This window comes from Sphaerodactylus townsendi, linkage group LG16 (genome assembly GCF_021028975.2).
Source record: "Sphaerodactylus townsendi isolate TG3544 linkage group LG16, MPM_Stown_v2.3, whole genome shotgun sequence".
NCBI classification, from domain to species: Eukaryota; Metazoa; Chordata; class Lepidosauria; order Squamata; family Sphaerodactylidae; genus Sphaerodactylus; species Sphaerodactylus townsendi.
In genome coordinates this window covers 5,309,645-5,332,048 of record NC_059440.1, presented here as the reverse complement: position 1 = coordinate 5,332,048, position 22,404 = coordinate 5,309,645, and the positions used below count along the sequence as shown (strand labels likewise).

Below are 22,404 nucleotides of genomic sequence, written 5' to 3'. Positions count from 1 at the left end.
CCCCTTCTGCCCTCCCCTCCGCTCTGGGGAGGCAGAAAAGCCTGATGTCTATTGGCCTCTGGCACTTGCTTTTATAGCACTGAGGCCGGGGGCGGGGCTTAGTGGGGACATGGCCATGCCCCAGGGTGACATGGGGTGTGGCCATGCCCCCTAAGATCTCTGTCTCTTCTGCCTCCCCGGAGGGGAAGATGGAAGGGACTGCAGGCTTCCTGGGAGCCGGGAGCAAAGGGGGGTAGCAGGGGGGGCAATTTGTCTCTGGGCACCATTTCCCCTCGGTACGCCTCTGCTACCGTCCCTGTGCCCCTCTGTAGCTACACAACAGAGAGGAGGGAACTGGGAGGGAAAGGGAAGTGCAGCCAAGTAACGCACTTTCCGGAACAGCCATTCGCTCGGCTGCAGCTGCAATCCTCATTAAAGCAAAAGAATCACAGATAGTGCGATTCTTGAAACACCCAGGTTGGGGGTGAACGCGGAGCAGACTCGCATTAGGAGCGGGATCCGTGCGAAGTTCCCACCCAACACGGGTTTTATATCGTGGTTAGCCCGCGTGTATTGGCCCGTGCGGAAGTGGCCTTAGAATGGAGGGGCTCCACCACACCCTCTACAAAATACCATCTGAGCCCAGGAAAGGAATGAGCTTACAGCCCAGTGTGGAGCTAAACACTTAGCCCTACCTCTCCCCGCAGCCCTCCTAGAGCGCTCCCCTTGCACCGATCCCCTTTGTGTGCCTGGGGCTGCAGTTCTTGTGGCCCCTGCTTGTCTGCGATGCTGCTGGGCTCAAGTGTAGGAGGTGACATTACCTGGGGGTCTCCTGGCCGGAAGCAAGGGGAACGGGGAGGCAGTTTGGGGAACCAGACACCGGATGAGCTGCTGGGGCACAGCTGCCCTTTTGGGTTCTGCCTCCGGAGATGGGGTATCTGTTGGAGTTCTGAAACTAGAGAAGTCAGCGTTGCTCTCGGAGTGTCGGAGTGAAAGGCTCGCCCGGTAGCATCAAGTACTCGTTCTGTGCATTTCCCGCCACCAAAGAGCCTCACCGCTTGCTCTAAGTTCACATAGCAGGAAGTCCTAATGCTTCTCACCCTACCTTTTGAGTTGTTGTAGTGTCTAGCAGGGATATTTGTAGGGCTGGGCAGGCCACAGTTGGGTGCTGAGGAGGGAGACGATTGAGCATGTCCACAGTTGGCATCGTGAGCCGCTCGGGGCCTCACCAATGCAGGGGGGGACGATGTGGCCATACCCGCCTACCATGCTGTGAAGGGGGGGGACTTGAGGCTGTGCGCTGTCTGTAACTACAGTGTGCAATAAACATGTTGGCCCTGCTTTTCCACCTCTGTCCAGGGGTGCTCCCAAGATGAAAGGGCTTGGGGAGCCGACTATCTCTGGCCACGTCTCCAGAACGGCTCACAACCACACCAGCACTTAAGTGGAGTCAATGGGCAACCACTAGGCTGCTCTGCCATCGTTTGAGAGCAGCAAAGGATCACTGGGGTCCTGTCCTGGCACTACCAACCCTTATCAATGGCACAGTGGTTAAGAGCAAGTGTACTCTAAGCTGGAGGAACTGGGTTTGATACCCCGCTCTGCCGCTTGAGCTGTGGAGGCTTATCTGGTGAACTAGATTTGCTTGTGCACTCCAGCACACACCAGTTGGGTGACCTTGGGCTAGTTACAGTTCTTCGGAGCTCTCTCAGCCCCACCTACCTCACAGGGTGTTTGTTGTGAGGGGGGAAGGGAAAGGAGTTTGTAAGCCCCTTTGAGACTCCTTACTGGAGAGAAAGGGGGATATAAATCCAACTCTTCTTCTCGTTCTTCCCAGAGATATGTTGGTAAAAGTCAGCTACCTGAGCAGAAGCGTACCAAGGGTAAATGGTGTCCGGAGACAAATTGTCTCCAGGAAACCCCCCATGGTGAGACAGCAGGACTTCCTGGTCACGTGGGGGGCCGATTTTGCGCCCCCCATGTGGCCAGAAGAGTGGCACCCGGGGACAAGGGGTACCCCTTGTTCCTAGGCAGATACACCTCTGTACTTGAGAACTTTCACTCTGCCCCTCACCTTTAATTTTGCACTGCCAGCCACGCAATCAACCCCCCAACAAATGCTTACACTAAGTTAGTGAAAGTCACCCAGAGCCATTTTATAGTAAGCAATTCTTTTATATTCTGATATGTAAAATAAAATTCCGTACTACGGTAACAGTAGAGAAGGGAGAAAAAAACACACGGGAAAGAAAAAGGGAGAAAAAAACACACGGGAAAGAAAAAACCAGGCCACACTGTATTTCATCTAATGTGGATTCTAATAGAGATTTATCCATAGCATATATGTTTTATCTAATCAGATCTTAGTTTTTACATCATAAAAGGGAGTAAAAAAAACTTAAATAACTGTCTTCTTTTTTTTAGAAGTCCCTTGTAACATTCATTTTTAATTATGTATTTCATTGTACAAACAGACAAAAAGCAAAGCAGAATGGGAAAAGGTGGGCCTGCATTTGTGAGATAGATATACTTTATATATATATAGATATATATAAATAACTATTCAGCATGCAACATTTGTAGTGATTCCCCTGTTCTGATAATAAAATCCACACCAGCCGCGCAAACAGCCTAACAGAATCAACGCATGGATCTCTCCAGGGCAAAATAACCTTTTTTTTTTTTTTAAAAAAATGGACTCTGCATTGCAATAAAATAAAAAAACCCTTCTTCTCTCCCATTAGCAAGGAAATAAAAACCCAAGTCAGTTGGCATTTGATCACAGAGGATTAGCCATCTAAACTGCTGGAAAGTGTACCGATACTGAGACAACTCCTTGGAAGCTTCGGTTTGAGTGCTCTTCCTTTCGTTCAGTTTTGTGGCCAAAGGGACAAGAGCAGTGGCGTACCACTAATGGGGACATGGGGTATCCCACGTCCCTGGGCGCATGCCGTTTCGTGATGGAAGCCTGCAGGGAGGCCGGAGGGGGCAGGCCTCGGTGGCGAGCGGGACCCCAGAAGCTGGCTTGTCGTGCCTGCCACCGTGCCCATCTGAGCTACTGCCCCCAGCCCCACCCTCCCCGGCTTCCCTGCTGGCTCCTGTAAGTGGGGCACGGGAGGTCGGGCGGGGGGACAGGGTGAGGTGGTCCTGCCCCCAGGCGCCATTTAGGCCTGTTACGCCACTGGACAAGACTATCGTGGTTTCCTTCACGTTCCCTCTGGCAGTAGCCAATTGTGGCATTAATAGCACTGGTATGTAGCTTAAGTGGACTATGGCAAATGTGGACACGTCTTCCCTTTGGCCAGCTGTACAAAATACTGCAGGTATGGGATGCCATCTTTTTCAAAAATTCTCTCCCCCCCCCACACACAAATCTGCATGTTCTAGTTTCTTTACTTCTTACCAAAAGAGAGAATTCCAAATTATGACCCTCCCTCCCCGTAGCCTGATAGTCACTAAAATCTTATCGCCTCATTCGGCTGCATTATCTGGCAATAGGAGCGGCAGCAGCGTAGGAGGTTAAGAGCTCGTGTATCTAATCTGGAGGAACCGGGTTTGATTCCCAGCTCTGCCGCCTGAGCTGTGGAGGCTTCTCTGGGAAATTCAGATTAGCCTGGGCACTCCCACACACGCCAGCTGGGTGACCTTGGGCTAATCACAGCTTCTCGGAGCTCTCTCGGCCCCACCTACCTCACAGGGTGTTTGTTGTGAGGGGGGAAGGGCAAGGAGATTGTCAGCCCCTTTGAGTCTCCTGCAGGAGAGAAAAGGGGGATATAAATCCAAACTCTTCTTCCTCTTCTCTTCAATTAGGGCTGCCATCTTCGAGGTGGGGCCAGGGGTCCTCCCAATATTACAACTGATCACCAGACTACAGCAATCAGTCTGGAAGAAATGGCAACTTCATAAGGCAAACTCTATGGTATCTTGGCTTTGCTTGAGCTCCTTCCCCTGCCTAGGCACCACTGTCAAATCCTTTGGGCTTTCCTAAGCCAGAGCTGGTAATCTTTCTGGCTGCAGTGAGAAGGATGCAAGAGACGTAAAAGCGTGTTACGTAACCAGTGGAAACACAGGGCTGCCACTGAAAATAACAGCTCTGTGTTAAGGGATTCTCCCCGGCTTTCCTTGATGTGTACGTCAAATTGCTTCATGTCTGAATGCCATTGGGGATTTTCCTGTCTCGTCGTACTCGACTGATTGATGCTGTTGCAGCGGGAGAAATAACAGCTAATAATCTCATGTCAGGAGCCCCCATGGCATGAAATGGCGAGCCGCGGTACTGCCGCCAGAGCTCTGCTCACAACCTAAATTCGATCCTGGCAGAAGCCGGTTTCAGGTAGCTGGTTCAAGGTTGACTCAGCCTTCCAAGGTCGGTAAAATGAGCACCCAGATTTCTGGGAGTGAAGCGTAGATGACTGGGGAAGGAAATGGCAAACCACCCCCAAACCGAGTCTGCCTAGGAAACGTCACCCCAGAGCTCAGTAATTACCCAGTGTTTGCCCAAGGGACTGACTCTACTTTCTGAGCTCAGGACGCAAGTAATTTGACTTACACATTCCGGCACCTAAGCAAGACCCTGCCGTTTTCGCCAGCAGCCCCGGGTAACGTGCTTCACAGCAAATTAGCTCTTCTGGTCAAGCAGACTTTAATGGGGCTTCCATGTTTGAAACTGGCCAGGAATGAGGTTCTAGTGTGGTCTACTGGACGGGATTAGATGCTTGCGACCATCAAACGAGCAACCATCTGGATGGATATTTTTCCCAACAGAATCCCCACTGAACTTGCGCAGCTCACAGAAACTATTGTTCTCGCTTTGCATCCTTAAAACTGAAATTGATTCATATGGCCTTGGTTGCTGATCCAACGGTCCTACTAATTAACGACAGCAAAATGCTAAAAGGCTTTGGGGTTTTAAAAAAACCTGTTCCACTTGTGCATTACGTAGGTATGATTCACAAGGCCCTTGAGCCGTGCCTATTACTCACTTGGGCTCATTCCGCACATGCAGAATAATGCACTTTCAAACTGCTTTCAGTGCTCTTTGAAGCTGTGCGGAATAGCAAAATCCACTTGCAAACAGTTGTGAAAGTGGTTTGAAAACGCATTATTTTGCGTGCGGAAGGGGCCTCAGTTGGAAGTTAAGCTTGCTTGCTGCATATGTAAGCTGCTGGAATATAATTTGGGGGATTAGTTGCATTCCCTGCTTTTCTACAGACTGCCAAGAAATCTAAGGGGATTTCCGACAAAAGATCAACTTGGTGGTATAAGATTTTTGAAAGGTGACATTCCACGATTTCTGTCAGTGTGGTGCTCCTTTGGGCAGCAAAATTTCCACTCGCCATTTCAGACTGGTTGATCCAAGCGACTGAGCTGAGCTCCCCCCCCCCACAGAATTGCTTTTTTGGCTTAAAACCCCCCAAGTTCTTTAGACACACAAACGCCAATGGAAACGCTGGCCCCTGAAGGTGTCACGGAAGTGCAAGTTACCCCACAGGTATTAACACCGAACTAACGTTGTCCAGGAGCAGTGGGCCTGGCCGTCGCTATGTTCATCGCTCAGGTGGTGGAGTCATCCGTCCGTCCAGTTCTCCACAGACCCCATGCCCGAATGATACTGTAACGAAGACTCCCTTGACAGCGAAAAGGTCTGTGAGTACAGAAACTCGTTCGGCGTGCTTAAGTGGGGAGAGGGGGGTTTCCTCTCGCACACCGAGGGGTGCACCCTTTCCCTCGGGAAGGACGTGGCCGGGACTCTCTCTCGACCCTGAGACTGCGAGAGCTGGTTGTAGACAGCAAAGGGACTGTTGCCGGGCGGCTGGGAGCTTTGATTCGTGATGGTGGGGAGGCGTGGCATCATCGTGGTGGCGGTGAAGTGAGCGGGGAACGGCTGGTAGGGCACAGTTTCCATGGTCTGGACGCTGTAGCTGGTGTAAGGCGCGACCGAAGTCCACATATTGCAACTCAGAGGGGGAGGCGGCGGAGGCAGATCTTCTACCGAGGAGACGCCTGCAATTTCAGTGCCGGAACCAGAGTACATGCACGCCTCCCGCGGGGCCACTTCGCTGCAATAGGAGGGGCTCAACATTTGCTGGTCGTAAGGAGGGGGCGATCGGAAGTAGTGGTCTTCCCCGACAGAAGAAGACGCATCCAGGTAAGAGCGTTTGCAGGGCAGATCCAAATGCCGGGCACCCTCTGTGAAACAAATAAACCAAGAAGCGTTTAGAATGGCGGTCTCCTTCCTCCGTCCCCTCGGATGGCCTGAACAATTGTCCATGTATCACGACTGTATCGTATAGCCCAGGGGTCTGCAACCTGCGGCTCTCCAGATGTTCGTGAACTACAATTCCCATCAGCCCCTGTCAGCATTTGGCCATGCTGGCAGGGGCTGAGGGGAATTGTAGTTCATGAACATCTGGAGAGCCACAGGTTGCAGGCCCCTGAGATAGCCCCTCTCGTGACTGCAAAATGGTAGCCATGTTAGTCTACTGCAGCACAATAAAATGGAACTCCAGGGGTACCTTAAAGGGGAGCAGTAATTATTTCTGGGTGAGTTTCTGTGAAGCAAGCAGTGACTCACAAAAGCTCACATAGAAATAAAGATGGTTGGTGCTGCTGGACTGTTTGCTTGATTTGGCCTCTCTCACATCAATCACAAAAAACAGCAAACCCAAGCCCTGACAGACAAGGCAGTAGAGATGTCAACAAAGGAGATCCTCCCTCCAGGTCTGTGGCAAGAACAAAGGCCTAAAGAAGTCTGGGTATGCTCCAGGAGACACAGAGGCCCTTTCCACACAGGCCAAAAACAGCTCCCTAGGGACGGCAAAAATGCCGTCCCCTAAGGGGAGAACTGTTGACAAGCATCGGCGCTAAGCGTGCATGCGCCATGGCAGTGCCAGCCCTCAGTCCCCCCCCCCAGCGGCGCGAAGCCGCTGTTTCCCAACCTCGCTCCCCGAGCGAGGTTTTCTGGAAACAGCGGCTTCTGGAAACAGCGGCTTCCAACTGCTGCCATGCGAATGGCAGCGGCTGGAAGGCGCCATGTCCCCCGCACCATCCCTGCAAGCTTACCTTGTCTCCTGGCTTTTGGCTCGTTGCAGAGGCCAGGGAACACACACCCCTGGCCCCCCTGGCCTGCGACTGCGGAGCCGTCGCTCCAGCCTGTGGGGGCGTGTCCCCTGGCCTCTGTGACGAGCCGGAGGCCAGGGGATGAGGTAAGCTTGCAGGGACGGCGCAGCCTGTGTGAACGGCCCCGGGGGGATGCATTGGCGTTGTTTATGCCGACACACCCCTGCACCATATTAATTCCTTGATGTCTTAATTAATATGGACTGAACATATATTAATGTATATACATATGGTTGTATTAATTGGACACTCACCTGATGAAAGTTGAATTGATAGGAGAGTATGAACTAAATACTTATTTGAATTAATATTGATGATCCTGGATTTATTTGTTATGATTTTGGACTTACCTAGTGGATGTTGTTAAAAAAATAATTTGAACTTACCTTTTTTACGTTATGAACAATAAGTAATTGTGTTTATAATTTATGAGATATAAAAATATGAATAATGGTACACATATGAAAAATTAGTTATAGCCAGAGTGCAACAGTGCGAGTAGTCTAATCATTAATATTTACTGCTGCACCCTTCTTTTATGTGAGACATGGACTATGATTCCCATCAGCGCCTGCCAGCATTATGCTGGCAGGGGCTGATGAGACTCAAAGTCCATGAACATCTGGAGGGCCACAGTTGGACACCCCTGTCCTAAAAAATTGTTATTGTCTGATTACCCACAGCTGGTTCTGCCCCGCCCTCGCCCTGCTCTGGCATGAAAAGTCACGCCGGAAGTACTCGCACAGAAAATGAGAAGAATGCACAGGGCAACAGTGTGTGTTTTGGGACAAGATTTCTTGCCCCGATGTTTGGTGGGACCGGAAGTGCACTGGGGCAAGAAATCCCGACATGCTTCCTCTTTGTGGCATGCCAAGAGAGGAGGCGCGTCGGGGCAAAAACGAAGAATATGGTTGAAATGATGGATGTAAATTATTAATTCACATCCATCATTTCAACCATATTCTTTCTTTTCCCCTGTTCTTATTTTTGAGAACAGTAGGAATAACAATACATTTTCTATTCAGCCTGGAATTCTTGGATTGATCTCTTATCCGCAGAGTTGGTTAATTTGGACATTGTTGCATGTTCTGTTAGTTGGTTTCCCCAGATCTCTAAAGAACTCGGAACTCGATCTCAAAAGAACATCGATTTTGCTAGGTTTGAAATAGGTTCAGTAGGTTTGTGAATTCCTACCATCCAGCCAATTGCTGGCCTTTGGGCTTCTGGAATTTGCAGCGCTGCTCTGCACTAATCCCATTAGACCACTTTATTCGTTTTCAAGAGACAGTCTTTTTCAGAAAAGGCAGTCCGATGGCCAGTGTCTGGCTAATCCAATCAATCTTAATTCTGGACCTTTGTTTATCAGTTGAGAGCTAAATGAGCTGGGCTACTTAACTTTCTCACATCCAGCAACTGTTTCTCATTCCTCTCAAGAACTGACAGACCTCGCTACTTTCGTGGTGTTGCTCTTGACAAGTTCAAGGGGTCTCAAAATGTCCGATCGGGAGCTCTCACTCTCTTTCTCGCGCTCAAAAACACTGCTCTACCCTGGCCTGGGATTTGTGTCAAGGCTGCTAAAATCTTTTGAGATAAAGCATAAGCATAAGCATTTTATTGTCATTGTGCACGCACAACGAAATTTACAGCGGCATTCCTCGATGCACACAATTTCAGACTCATACCCCATCCTCCCTTTCCCCTTCCTCCACCCATCCCTACACAGCCCCAAACACATCAACACGAAGCCGCGGAGTTCAGCATCGCCACAGCTCTAGAGTAGAAGCTGTCTCTAAGCCTCTTTGTCCTAGTTTTGATAGACCTGTATCGTCTTAGTGACTTGCTTAGGGACTTGCTTAGGGACTTGCTCTGGCAACCGGTAAAAGGTTTCAGGGGACGTGCCCAGTGGTGGGATTCAAATAATTTAACAACCGGTTCCGGTGGTGGGATTCAAATAATTTAACAACTGGTTGTTTACATGCACTATTTTAACAACCGGTTCTGCCGAAGTGGTGCGAACCGGCTGAATCCCACCCCTGGACGAGCCTCATGGCGTTTCATATGTTTTGCAGTGACGCTACTTCCTGTCGAGAGTCAGCTTGCAGCATGGTTTAATTAGCAGCTTGCTTCATTCCTCCACTTATTAGTTGCGCTGTTAACTCGGGCTGAGCGGAAAAGGGAGAGGCACACTTTGCAGAAACCTGCAGTCAATAGCCTTGTTGGCCACACACACCCTTTGACGGGTCCCCCCTTCCTTAGACAGTCCTATTCACACAGCTGCAACTGTGCAGCTCCCCTCCCATGGAGCCCTGAATGGCTGCACGTTGATTTTTCAAATTGTCGCCCTCACTCTAGATTGGTTTGCCCAAAGCAGCATCAACCATGCAGTGAAATCTGGTTGACTTTGTGATTGTTCCATTACTCCCGAAAAGGAAACGAAGATTTGGAGGTTGAAACAGAGCAGTGCCAATAGATGTCGTAAACATGGGTGAATCAGCATGAAAGAAAGGAGGAGGAGGAGGAGCAGAAGCAGAAGCAGAAGCAGAAGAGCCTTCAGGGAGGGCACTATATAAATATAAATAATAAATAAATAAGAAGCAGAAGCAGAAGAAGAAGAAGAAGAAGCAGAAGAAGAAGAAGCAGAAGCAGAAGAAGAAGAAGAAGAGGAAGAAGCAGAAGCAGAAGCAGAAGAAGAAGAAGAAGAAGAAGAAGAAGAAGAAGAGGAAGAGGAAGAAGCAGAAGAAGCAGAAGCAGAAGCAGAAGCAGAAGCAGAAGAAGAAGAAGAAGAAGAAGAAGAAGAAGAAGAAGAAGAAGAAGAAGAAGAGCCTTCGGGGAGGGCGGTATATAAATACAAATAATAAATAAATAAATAAATAAATAAGAAGCAGAAGCAGAAGCAGAAGCAGAAGCAGAAGAAGAAGAATTTGGATTCATATCCCACTTGTCTCAACAGTAAGGAGTCTCGAAGTGGCTTACAAACTCCTTCCCTTCCTCTCCCCACAACAGGCATCTTTTAAAGTAGATGAGGCGATGAGAGTCCTCAGAGAACTGTGACTAGCCCATGGTCACCCAGCAGGGAGGAAACAAATTCAGTTCACCAGATAAGAGCCCACTGCTCATGGGGAGGAGTTGGGAATCAAGCGGGGAATCAAACCCAGGTCTCCAGATTAGAGTCCACCACTCTTCCATATTTTGTTTTTTTTTAAATAAAATTCAGAAAAATAGGAGACAAATTGTTCTTGTTAGAGGTCCACCACTCCTAACCACTACGCTATGCTGGCACAAGAGAGAGGCAGTGGGATAGCTTTTAGATCACATTTCTACATCCCGAAAAGCTTCCTTCACACCAACAGTTCGCCCTCAAAAATTTGGTCCAGCCCGACATTTAACTGCTTTGTTTGCACTTTAGATAAAATGGTTGCAAGCCTTGTTGTGCTGCTTTTAGAGGTACTTTACAATGAGGGTAAGAACATATGTCCCCCAGCCATGCTCTGCTCTCTGAAAACGAATCACAATCACACACACGCACCCCCGCCCCAGCAAGGTATGTACAACCAGGGGCGTATCTGCCTGGGACATGAGGTAACCAGATGGTCGTTGGCTTCGCTGTGAGTCTCCGGATGATTGGTCTTTGTCGTACCGGTGGGAGGTCAAAGGTGACGAGTCAGCTGCTGCTTTGTCGTCTTTGGCCTCCCTTGGCCCTGCCCACATCATCATCGGGGCTACGCAGGGGGCGGGGCTCCACAACCTGCAGGGGCGTGCTCGAAGGAGGTTTTGTCCAGAGGTGGGATCCAGCAGGTTCTCACAGGTTCCCGAGAGTAGGTTACCACCATTTGGTGTGGCTGCCGCAGAGAGGGGGGGGGGTTACCTAATAAGTTGATTTTGCTAATGCGTGATTTTTTGCCTTTAGTTACCTCCTTTCAGCAGTAGTGTGCATGGGAACTCTTGAAACAGTCTAAGCGTGGATGTGGCAGCCCGCTTCGCATGTCGCTTCCGCCCATGACGGCGCGAGCTGCCGCGCCCGCCCCGCCACAGCCCTTCCAGGAATGCCCTCCACCCCAGAATGCCTGGCTCCCTCGCCCCTGTTCCCATTGCTCCCCGCCCCATCCCCATTGGCGCAATACCTTACAGTTTGAATCCACCACCACCATGGGGAACCTGTTACTAAAAATTTTTGGATCCCACCACTGTTTTTGTCCCCCGGCACCATTTCCACCCCATACGCCTCCGTGTACAAAAATAGCTGAATCGGAAAGATAGGGACATACAAAGGGAGGGGAGCATAAAGCGTAACCCTCAAAATCAGGAAAGCTGCCAGCAGCACTTGAAGGAAATGCTCCGGCCAATGCACAACTGAAATCATGAAGAATCAAGAACTCCCAAACTGCCCTGTTTAAGACTATTTCCCCCTTGGAAAGAGGTACCTGGAAATCCCGAGTTTCTCTGTTGAGCAAGCCCTCCTCCCCCGGCCTAATGCTTTCTTGCCCCCCAAGCTCAGTTACCTCGCCGTTTCAGGCAGTGATAGAAGAGCCCCGATTCCCTTTGTGCTGCGAAGGTGTTGAGAGGCAAGTCTTGCGCATCTGACGCGGCAAACTGCATGTGAGCTCCGTTCTCGTACTGGTAGTGCTGGAGGCCCTGGTGGCTCCCATGGAGCGAACTCACATCTGACTTAGCAGAAAGCTGACCGTGAGTGGACACCAGCCTCTGCCTCTCATGATGCTTTTGGAGATCACCGGATACTCTTTGCTGCATGGAGAGAAGGAAGCAGGAACTGGTTAGATTACCTCCAAGCGACGGTGAAGGCCACTGCTGTGATTGTGTGGCTCTACTAGAGCAGAGATTTCAGACTGTGTTCCAGGGAACCCGTAGCAGACAAGCGCTATTAAAAGACCGTCTGACCATTTCCCACCATTACCTACCCTGTGCAACCTGAAGCCACACAATTACTGATGCACATCCGCAGTTAGAGTCTTTAACATGAAAGTGATTTCCTCAATTGCTCTATGGAATCCTTGTGGATTAATGCTTGGAGCCAAGTGCTAGAAAAGGATCCAGTCAGCCTTCTTATTAAAAATATTCAGAATTCTGCCACATTGCATTCCTGCTGCACTCTGTTTGGAAGCTGGGACAGCATCTGCACTGGTTACTAAAGCTTGGCTGGCCACCCATGCCAAGTTCTGCCCGCTTGCTATTAGCTGAAATTCGGACACTGGTAGCTTTTTATCCATCATATCCTCCCCCAGCTCCATGGGATCCTGGTAAGTGGTGGCGGGCAGTTGAAATTAAAATACTTTCCTGGGAAGTTCTCCTGGGAGTCTTCGTAAATGCTACCTTCCGAACTCTTTTTTTTCAACTAAAAAGGCTGACTCCTTGACCAGGAGCTACAAGTTCTACAAGACCAAGCACGAAGTAACTGTCTACCTTCTTTTTTCAACATCAAATTCAAACCAATGTGATGGCAGAGACTATCTGAGTATACCCAAGAGCCTGAAGCTGGAGATGGATATAATACTAAGGGCCTAGTTGTAATTCCTTCCCTTTGTTCTATACTTCCAAGGGAGGTTTCTTAAAATTGACTCAAGTAAGAGCCGAAATGCCTCCCCACTGTACACTATAGTGGGTGCAAATCTATGGGAACATATAATGCCTCAACTGCCCCAAATGTCAGAGGAAGCTAAGGACCAGGCTTTTGACCTTCCTTTTCCTGCTAGAAGTTTAAGGAATACTCTGTTATGCTGGGAAGGTGGCATTCCTACTAAACAACTCTTCTTCTGTGATTTTAAATTCTGTAGCTAGGTTCCTTTTAGGAACCTTGGAATAATACCTGTGGTGGTTTTATATATGGAACATCTGTCTGGATAATGCTGGTTGTTATATTCGTTTTATGCCTAATAAAGGTTTTATGTATGTATGTACTGATGCACACATCTGTCTTTGAGGTCTACTGATTTTATATATATATATACATTCTATTTAATATATATTCTATATTCAATATATATATTATCTATATTCTCTCTCACTATATATATGTGTGTGTGTGTGTATGTATGTATATGTATATATATGTGTGTGTGTATATATGTATATATGTGTATATGTGTGTGTGTATCTCTCTCTCTCTCTCTCTCTCTCTCTCTCTATATATATATATATATATATATATATATCCATCCACTATCCATCCATCCATCCATCCATCCATCCATCCATCCATCCATCCATCCATCCATCCATCCATCCATCCATCCATCCATCCATCCATCCATCCATCCATCCATCCATCCATCCATCCATCCATCCATCCATCCATCCATCCATCTATCTATCCATCCATCCATCTATCTATCTATCTATCTATCTATCTATCTATCTATCTATCTATCTATCTATCTATCTATCTATCTATCTATCTATCTATCTATCTATCTATCTATCTATCTATCTATCTATCTATCTATCTATCTATCTAGATATCTAGATATCTAGATATCTAGATATCTAGATCTCTCTCTCTCTCTCTCTCTCTCTCTCTCTCTCTCTCTCTCTCTCTCTATATATATATATATATATATATATATATATATGTATAATAATATGTGCCTCATATGGTGGGTGGGTAGATAGATGAGTAGATGGATGAATGGAATGGTGGAATCAGATGAATGAGATCAGATAGATGGATAGATATGAATAGATAGATGAATGAATGAATGAATAGATAGATAGATGAATGTAGAGATAGATGAATGGAAATGAATAGATAGATAGAGATAGATAGATAGATAGATAGATAGATAGATAGATAGATAGATATTGATATATTCTATTTAATAAATCGCTCTACCCCCGAAGGGCTCAAAGCGGTGTACAGGTCAAATAGGAAACCAATAAATAACAAAATGCAGACAAACATATTGAATAACACCATTAAAATTCATAAAAGCAATAAAATCAGTAGCAGCGATACAACCTACCCCACCCACAATTTGGTGGATGGCATCCGGTCCTAACCCCAGGAGGGGACCAGCAAATTGCCGAAGATGGTATGTAGGGGGTGTCCAAAGTTATGGACCCTCAAAGATGTAGCCTTCATCTTCTATTAGTTCCCATTGGAAACAATGGAGGATGGGGGCACCCCCTTTGGGAGTCCATAGCTTTGGACCCCCTGGACCAAACTTCACAAAACCTGGATGGTATCAATAAGAGACTCTCCTGATAGTACATCCCAGGTTTGGTGAAGTTTGGTTCAGGGGGTCCAAAGTTATGGACCCTCAAAGGTGTAGCCCCCATCTTCTATTAGCTCCCATTGGAAACAATGGAGGATGGGGGCACCCCCTTTGGGAGTCCATAACCTTGGACCCCCTGAACCAAACCTCACCAAACCCGGGTAGTATCATCAGGAGAGTCCCCCAAACAATTCCTGAAAGTTTGGTGCTGCTAGCCCAAACAATGCGCCCCCTGCAGGCCAAAAACCGAAAAAGCACTAAAATGTTTTAAAAACCCACAAACGGAGGGGCAGATCTTCGGACATGAATGGGGGGGGGGGGGTTTCAAACCCGAGCCCTCCCCCTTACCTACGTCCATGATGTAGGGCATCAGGCTTTTGTCATTAGAAAACACATTTCATGGGGATCTAAGTTTCTGAAAAGCTGCCCGGTCTTCTGCCGTTAATAGTTTCTGACCTGGCTGCCTAGGTTTGATATCTTGAGATATCAGGTCAACCAGCAGCTTGGATTCAGTTGACTGTGTCCTTCATTGAGATAAGCGTGATCTTGTGATCCCATTGCCAGAAGTGATCCCATTGCCAGAAGCTTAGCATTGTGGATTCCTTACTGTTGCTGTTATGTTTATTGATGTTGTTATTATGTTGTTGTACATAATAACAAGGCTCCCGGAGCCTTTTGGGGGAGGGGAGTATATAAATGAAATTACCATACCACAATACCTATGAATACTCTGTTGTTCGATTTGTGGGAGAGCTGGATGAGAAGAAAAGCCGTAATGATCCCAATCTGTGAAAGACGGGAGACCAACACTGTCCTGCTAGCTATTGCTCAAGAAGTGTGTAAACTGTTTTGAAACCTCAACAGCACCAGAATATAGGGAACTTTTTACATTAGTACCATAAGTACATAAGAACTAGCCTGCTGGATCAGACCAGAGTCCATCTAGTCCAGCACTCTGCTACTCGCAGTGGCCCACCAGGTGCCTTTGGGAGCTCACCTGCAGGATGTGAAAGCAAGGGCCTTCTGCTGCTGCTGCTGCTGCTCCCAAGCACCTGGTCTGCTAAGGCCTTTGCAACCTCAGATCAAGGCAGATCAAGATTGGTAGCCATAGATCGACTTCATAAATCTGTCCAAGCCCCTTTTAAAGCTATCCAGGTTAGTGGCCATCGCCACCTCCTGTGGCAGCGTATACCCTGTGGCATTTTGCCCCTGACCTTTCGTGTCAGCTTATTCCCTTCTGCCTCAGTAGTGTTTTCCCAATCTGGAACATGTGACACACCACTCATACCACACTGCAGATGTGACAGTGTGTGCTCTTCAAGAAATAAAACTATCAACTGGGCAACGTGAAAATGGCATCCATTAAAAGGCTTTGAGCAAGAGGCTGGGAAGCAGTGATGATGGGAGCGGGAGCTGTACCCAGGACATGAGTTGCCTGCGTGCCCTGTCCCGAGTCCCGCCCCCTCCCCGAAACGCCCCCAGCCCCACGTGACGGCAATGGTGGCACCTGGGACAAGCCACCCCGGGTGGCCCCATTGCCGCTACATGTCTCGTGGGAAGGGTTCCTCATTCCAGCCATTTTCTAACTCTCCACTTCCTGTGGAGCAGGGCGGGGCCCCTTCTCCCAGCTAAGTGACGAGGGCAGCTTCCACCCTCTCTTGAGTGCCTGTCCTGTTGGCTTGGATCCTGCCTCCAGGGGAGTGTCCTTTGCAGCGTCAAACAGGCTCATTCATTCTGCCCACCTTTGTAACCTGGCCACCCGCAGGTCGCTGTCGTCGCTTCCCCGGAAGCCCTTGGCGAACGGGTTGTTCTCTATCTTCAGCTGGGTTATCTGCGGAGAGAAGGAGAGAAGCCAGGTCAGCCTTGCATTTGAAAGTACAACCACGACTACGCTGCAGATGTACACTGTTTAACAGTTCCATGAAGAAGAAGAAGAAGAAGAAGAAGAAGAAGAAGAAGAAGAAGAAGAAGAAGAAGAAGAAGAAGAAGAAGAAGAAGAAGAAGAAGAAGAAGAAGAAGAAGAAGAAGAAGAAGAAGAAGAAGAGGAGGAGGAGGAGGAGGAGGAGGAGGAGGAGGAGGAGGAGGAGGAGGTGGTGGTGGTGGTGGTGGTGGTGGAGGAGGAGGAGGAGGAGGAGGAGGAGGAGGAGAAGAAGAAGAAGAAGAAGTGGAGGAGGAGGAGGAGGGGAGGAGGAGGAGAAGAAGAAGGAGAAGTGGAGGAGGAGGAGGAGGAGGAGAAGGGGAAGGAGAAGAAGAAGAAGAAGTGGAGGAGGAGGGGGGGAGGAGAAGGGGGAGGAGGAGAAGAAGAAGAAGAAGAAGAAGAGGCGCTGTTTACTGGGGTTTTACTGGGGTTTTAATGTTATGATTATTGTAACTTTGTTTATTTGCTCCAACACTGTTTTTTTATTCATCTTGTTGTTCACCGCCCAGAGCCCTTTGGGGGAGGGGCGGTATATAAGAATGAAAAATAAATGAATAAGGGGGAGGAGTTTGGAGTTATACCCCACCTTTCTGTCCTGTAAAGAGACTCAAGGTGGCTTGCAAACTCCTTTCCCTTCCTCTCCCCACAACAGACACCTTGTGAGATAGGTCGGGGTGAGAGAGTTCTGAGAGAACTAGGACCGGACCAAAGTCACCCAGCAGACTTCATGTGAAGGAGCAGGGAAACAAACCCAGTTCACCAGATAAGAGTCCACTGCTCATGCAGAGGAGTGGGGTATCAAACCAAGTTCTCCAGATTAGAGTCCACCAGAACGCCCAATCGGTTATACTTAGACTTTATTATTCATTGTTAAATTCATTTTTAATCCATTTGTTCCCTGGTTTTCTCCCCAGTGGGGACCCAAAGTGGCACTCATCGCTCTCGTCTCTTCCGTATAATTCCCCAAAACAACCCTGAGAGGTAGGCTAGGCTGAGAGGGTGTAACTAGCCCAAGGTCATCCAGCAAGCTTCTGCGGCTGAATGGGACAGGGCAGGCACCCGTCTCTCGGATTTGGAGGCAGGGGCCTTCCATGAAAGTCACATGATGCCTGCATCCAGGTCAAGAGGACCAAATTTAGGGCAGGGAAGGTCCCCTTCTCCCAGCTAAGTGATGAATGCAGTTTCTACCCTCTCTTGGGTGCCTGCCGTCAGTGGCGTAGCGCCAAGGGGATGAGGGGGGTGCGCAGCGTGGTGGGGGCGTTCTGGGGCGTGGCGATGGCGTGGCAGGGGCGCAGTTCCCCCTCGCTCCGGCCTTGCCTGCCCTTCTTCGAAGAAAGGCAACAGGAATGGCAATCTCCATCTCGACAGTTTGTCAGATGACTCCTTCCTGGGACGATAGTTTCATAAGGTAGCTGTGTTGCTCTGCAGTCCAGTGGCACCTTGTAGACCAGGGGTCTTCAAACTATGGCCCTCCAGATGTTCATGGACTACAATTCCCATCAGCCCCTGCCAGCATGGCCAAGTGGTAGGGCTCATGGGAATTGTAGTCTATGAACATCTGGAGGGCCATAGTTTGAAGACCCCTGTTGTAGACCAGCAAGAGTTTTAGGGGATGAGCTTTTGTGAGTCAAAGGGAGAATCATTTCCCTTTGTCAGATGAAGCAGTTTATCCCTCGACAATCTTGTTGTCTCTGAGGTGCTACTGGACTACCTGGACTATGAATCTACCTATTAGCAGTGGCGTAGGAGGTTAAGAGCTCATGTATCTAATCTGGAGGAACCGGGTTTGATTCCCCGCTCTGCCACCTGAGCTGTGGAGGCTTATCTGGGGAATTCAGATTAGCCTGTGCACACTAGTCACAGCTTCTCGGAGCTCTCTCAGCCCCACCTACCTCACAGGGTGTTTGTTGCGAGGGGGGAAGGGCAAGGAGATTGTAAGCCCCTTTGAGTCTCCTGCAGGAGAGAAAGGGGGGATATAAATCCAAACTCTTCTTCTTCTTCTTCTAAACCAGTTCAGGATGTAGTTTAAATGTAGTTTTGTTTTAGAACTGTGAGCTGAATATAGATTCAAGTCCAGAAGAGAGCAACAACAAGATTTTGGAGTATGAGATTTCAGGAGTCAAAGCAAAATCTTGTTGCTGCCTAAGGTGCTACTAAACTAGAATCTAGCTCTTCTCCATCCTGTGGACTCAGAAGGAACTCATCCCACACACCACACAAGTGACCAAAACACCTCCTCCTAGTGTGGCAAGTAAAAAGCTGCAGGAGAGGGGAGGGTCTCCCTCCTTACCACACATCAGGAGGGGTCAGCCTTATTGTTTTCATTTATTTCTGTGCCACCTTTGCAGCCTAATTCAGGGTCTCCAAGGTAGCGAACATTTGAGACATTAAAAACACTTTAAAAACAATTATATAGAACATAATATAAACACATAAAAACCAGACTTCAACCCCCTTTTGTTTGTTTGGAAATGTAAATGCAGCTTCTCCAGAGACCTGCTCCCTGCCCACCCCTGCCCCGGAACGCCCCCGGAACGCCCCGGAATGCCCCCACCATGCCTCTGTACCGGTGTGCTCCCGGGGCGTTGCACGCAGCCCTGTCCCCTTGGCGCTACACCACTGCTTTCAGCATACAGTTGGGGGTGCTGGGGATGTGGCGGGGGGAAGGTAGTTGTGAATTTCCTGTGTTGTTCAGAGGGTTGGACTAGATGACCTTGGACATCCCTTCTATGTTTCTAATGATGTTTAATGGGGAATCATCCCTATGTGAAAACACCCTAGGCTCATTGAAGCTTTTTATCGTATCCATCTCTAAACCAGGATTCTCCTTCGCAGAAAGGGCACCGTGGAATGTGCGACTGATACACAGTCCCAGCCAGGCACCTTCATGGTCAGTAGAGGGTTTTTTTCTTCATCCCCGCCCCCGCCCCCGCGCCAAAGTACAATTCGTGTGTGCATGTTGCCGAAACCATACTAGCTTGACCTGGTGCATAAATGTTTGTCTTGCAACTATCTTTCCAGGTTGTGGGACATTGCCCCCCAAAAGTTAAGTGGATTAGATGTCTGGGGGTTGACATCAGAGGTGGGATCTGATGGGTGGGAGGTGGGATCCAGCAGGTTCTCACAGGTTCCCGAGAGTAGGTTACTAATTATTTGTGTGTGCCGAGAGGGGGTTACTAATTGGGGATTTTGCCACGTGATTTTGGCCTTCGTTACGCCCCTCCTCTCAGCAGTAGCGCGCAGAACTTGAAGCAGTCTAGCAGGAGGTGCACCGGCGTGCGTGGCAGCCTGCGCCTGCGTGCATTTGTTTCCCGCCCAAGGACTGGCGCAGCGGCTTAGTCCTTGCCACAGCCCCGCCCAGCAATGCCCCGCCCCCAGAATGCCCCGGCCACGCCCCCGCTGTCCCCTGCCCAGCCCCATTGGCGCTACGCCACTGTTTGAATCCCACCACCATGGGAACCTGTTACTAAAATTTTTGGATCCCACCACTGGTGGACATTGTTAATAATTTTGGGGTTTTCACTGGACTTTGGCAGGGTAGTAAAGCATCTCCGTCTAGTGTAGTTAGTGTAGTAGTCGACCTTCTGGATGTAACGGAAATTGGGCTGCTATAAATGGGGTTGAAATGTATACACTAAACTGGCTCTGAGAGTAGATAGTTGTAGTTAGGTTGTTTCGGTTTACAGAGCTGTGGGAAGTCGCCATCAACATTTTTCTAATTTTTCTGATCTTCTGCTTGTCCTCAGGTTTATTAATTTATGAGGTTGTTAGTTGTAATAGTCAACAAGTTATGTATAGGGATAGTTAAGTTATGTAGAGATTGCTGCTCTGTCATTCTGTATGCTACGTATTATGTTGTTAGGCTATTGCAAACTGTTATGTAGGTGGGGTGCTGTGTGGTTTCTGGGCTGTATGGCTGTGTTCTAGCAGCATTCTCTCCTGACGTTTGGGCTGCATCTGTGGCTGGCATCTTCAGAGGATCTGATGTTATGTATGTGCTTATTGTAGGTGCTAAGATATGTGATATGTGATATGTGATATGTTATGCAGGTTCTTATTGTATGTGTTAAAGTATGTGATATTGATACTTTGCTATTATATCGTACGCTATGTATTATGTTGTTATGCTATTATGTTGTTATGCTATTGTAAAAAAATTTATTAGGTGCTATGCGGATTATGCTGTTAGTGGTTAACCTGAGATAGGAATATTATTGTTAGTTATATTTAGCTGGTGTTGAATTATTGTCAGGGTCTATTGCAAATGTTGTATTTACCGTGTTTCCCCGAAAATAAGACAGTGTCTTATATTAATTTTTGCTACCAAAGATGCGCTATGTCTTATTTTTAGGGGATGTCTTATTTTTCTGTGTTCTGTTCGCCGGGCATGCTTCCAAACAAAAACTTTGCTACGTCTTACTTTCGGGGGATGCCTTATATTTTGCACTTCAGCAAAACCTCTACTGCGTCTTATTTTCAGCGGATGTCTTATATTCGGGGAAACAGGGTATGTAGGTGCTTATTGTTGGTGCTAAAATATGTGATATGTTATATGTGATATGTTATTCAGGTTCTTATTGTAGGTGTTAAAGTATGTGATATTGATACTTTGCTATTATATTGTATGCTATGTATTATGTTGTTATGCTATTATGTTATGTTATTGTAAAAATTTTTTATTAGGTGCTATGCGGATTATGCTGTTAGAGTGGTTAACCTGAGATAGGAATATTATTGTTAGTTATATTTAGCTGGTGTTGAATTATTGTCAGGGTCTATTACAAATGTTGTATTATTATGCTTGTTGTATTGCTGTTGTTGTCATTTATCATGTTGTACACTGCCCTGAGCCCTCCGGGGGAGGGCGGTATATAAATTAAATTTCAAATCAAAATCAAATCAAATCAAATCAGCCTTCAGCCGGGAACGCTTATTGCGAGAAAGAGAAAGTCAAAATGCGAAGCCGCTAGTTTGCAGCCGGTTGACATGAGCCAAAGATTCAGTGTTCCCCTGGCTGCGGTGAGAAAAAACAAGGCGTGGAGGGTGGTGGGCAAGAGGAATGCACCACACACACACGCAAGCCACACCCTGTTAGGCCGGTGACATTTCAAAAGGAGGCCAGCGTCAGCGTCTGGCGGGCTGGTCGTGGTTTCCTTGGCCTGCTCCCATTGGCCGGTTCTGTCGGCCTTTTACAAAAAAATGGATTTCCAGGAATGTGGCTTTAAGTTGACTTTTACATTTTAACCTCTTAAAGGGGGAAACAAAAAGAACCCTCGGGCGTCTCTTTCCCTGCCTTCCTCACTGGTTCTTATCCCAAAGGGGATGTTCGGGCATCTGATGGAGCTGTGCGCATGGACCATTGGTACCCCGTGTGCGAGAGGGATGTCAGGATTCCTGGCAGACTGTCAGCGAACCCTGGAAGCAGCCTTATTGGCTCGGTTGTAGAGGAAGTACGTCTCTCTCTCTCTCTCTCTCTCTCTCTCTCTCTCTCTCTCTCTCTCTCTCTCCCTGCCCTCTGCCTCTGGCTAGCTTTTCCCGGTGGATTTCTTAAACCACGGTGGGTTCTGCGGAAGCATAATAATGTCCCCCCCCCAAACCCACAAAATGCTTGGACCCTCTCCCGGCCACCACCCACAGAATGACGTCCAACCAAACACTTCTCAATTCAGCTTCTTTATGTAATGGCTGGGGGAAGCGGGCATCTGGACTCAAATTGACTGCTGGCCGGATGCAGAATTTTATGTGGACAATATTCGGTTCTTCTCCCCCCCCCCCCCATTTTTTTAAATAAAAAAATTAAATTAAAATTTTTAAAAATCCCAACAGCCTCCATGTTCCAAAAACTTTGACCACAGCTGGGCCGCTAGCTCTGGCCCCTGGGCACATCTGTCTGCCCACAAGTCCATCCCAAAATAAAGCAAGGGGTAACCCAGACCTCTTGCTCTGAAGTCCTTGGTGAAAGAAAAGTGCCACGCTAAAAACTCTGCTGCCTCATTTCAGTGGCAGAATTCTGCACATGCTCAAAGGCACTTTCTGGTTTTATGTATTTGCTTTATTTATACCCCAATCCTCTCTCCACTAAAGTGACTTGCGTTGTTCACCTCTCTTTCATTTTATCCTCATGGCAACCCTGTAAGGCACAGGTGTGAAACTCGCAGCCCT

General features: G+C 48.1%; 1 protein-coding gene across 1 annotated transcript in view; it reads right to left on the bottom strand.

The window, feature by feature from the left end:
* Positions 1 to 3,667: 3,667 nt before the first annotated feature.
* The window catches only part of TBX4 (T-box transcription factor 4), a 78,288-nt gene continuing 59,551 nt past the window's right edge, over positions 3,668 to 22,404 (bottom strand). Inside the window, 4 exon segments of the mRNA XM_048519368.1 lie at positions 3,668 to 6,168; positions 11,598 to 11,805; positions 11,808 to 11,841; positions 16,067 to 16,155. Of these exon segments, the coding sequence (XP_048375325.1) occupies positions 5,546 to 6,168; positions 11,598 to 11,805; positions 11,808 to 11,841; positions 16,067 to 16,155 (954 nt within the window). The 3' untranslated portion in view covers positions 3,668 to 5,545.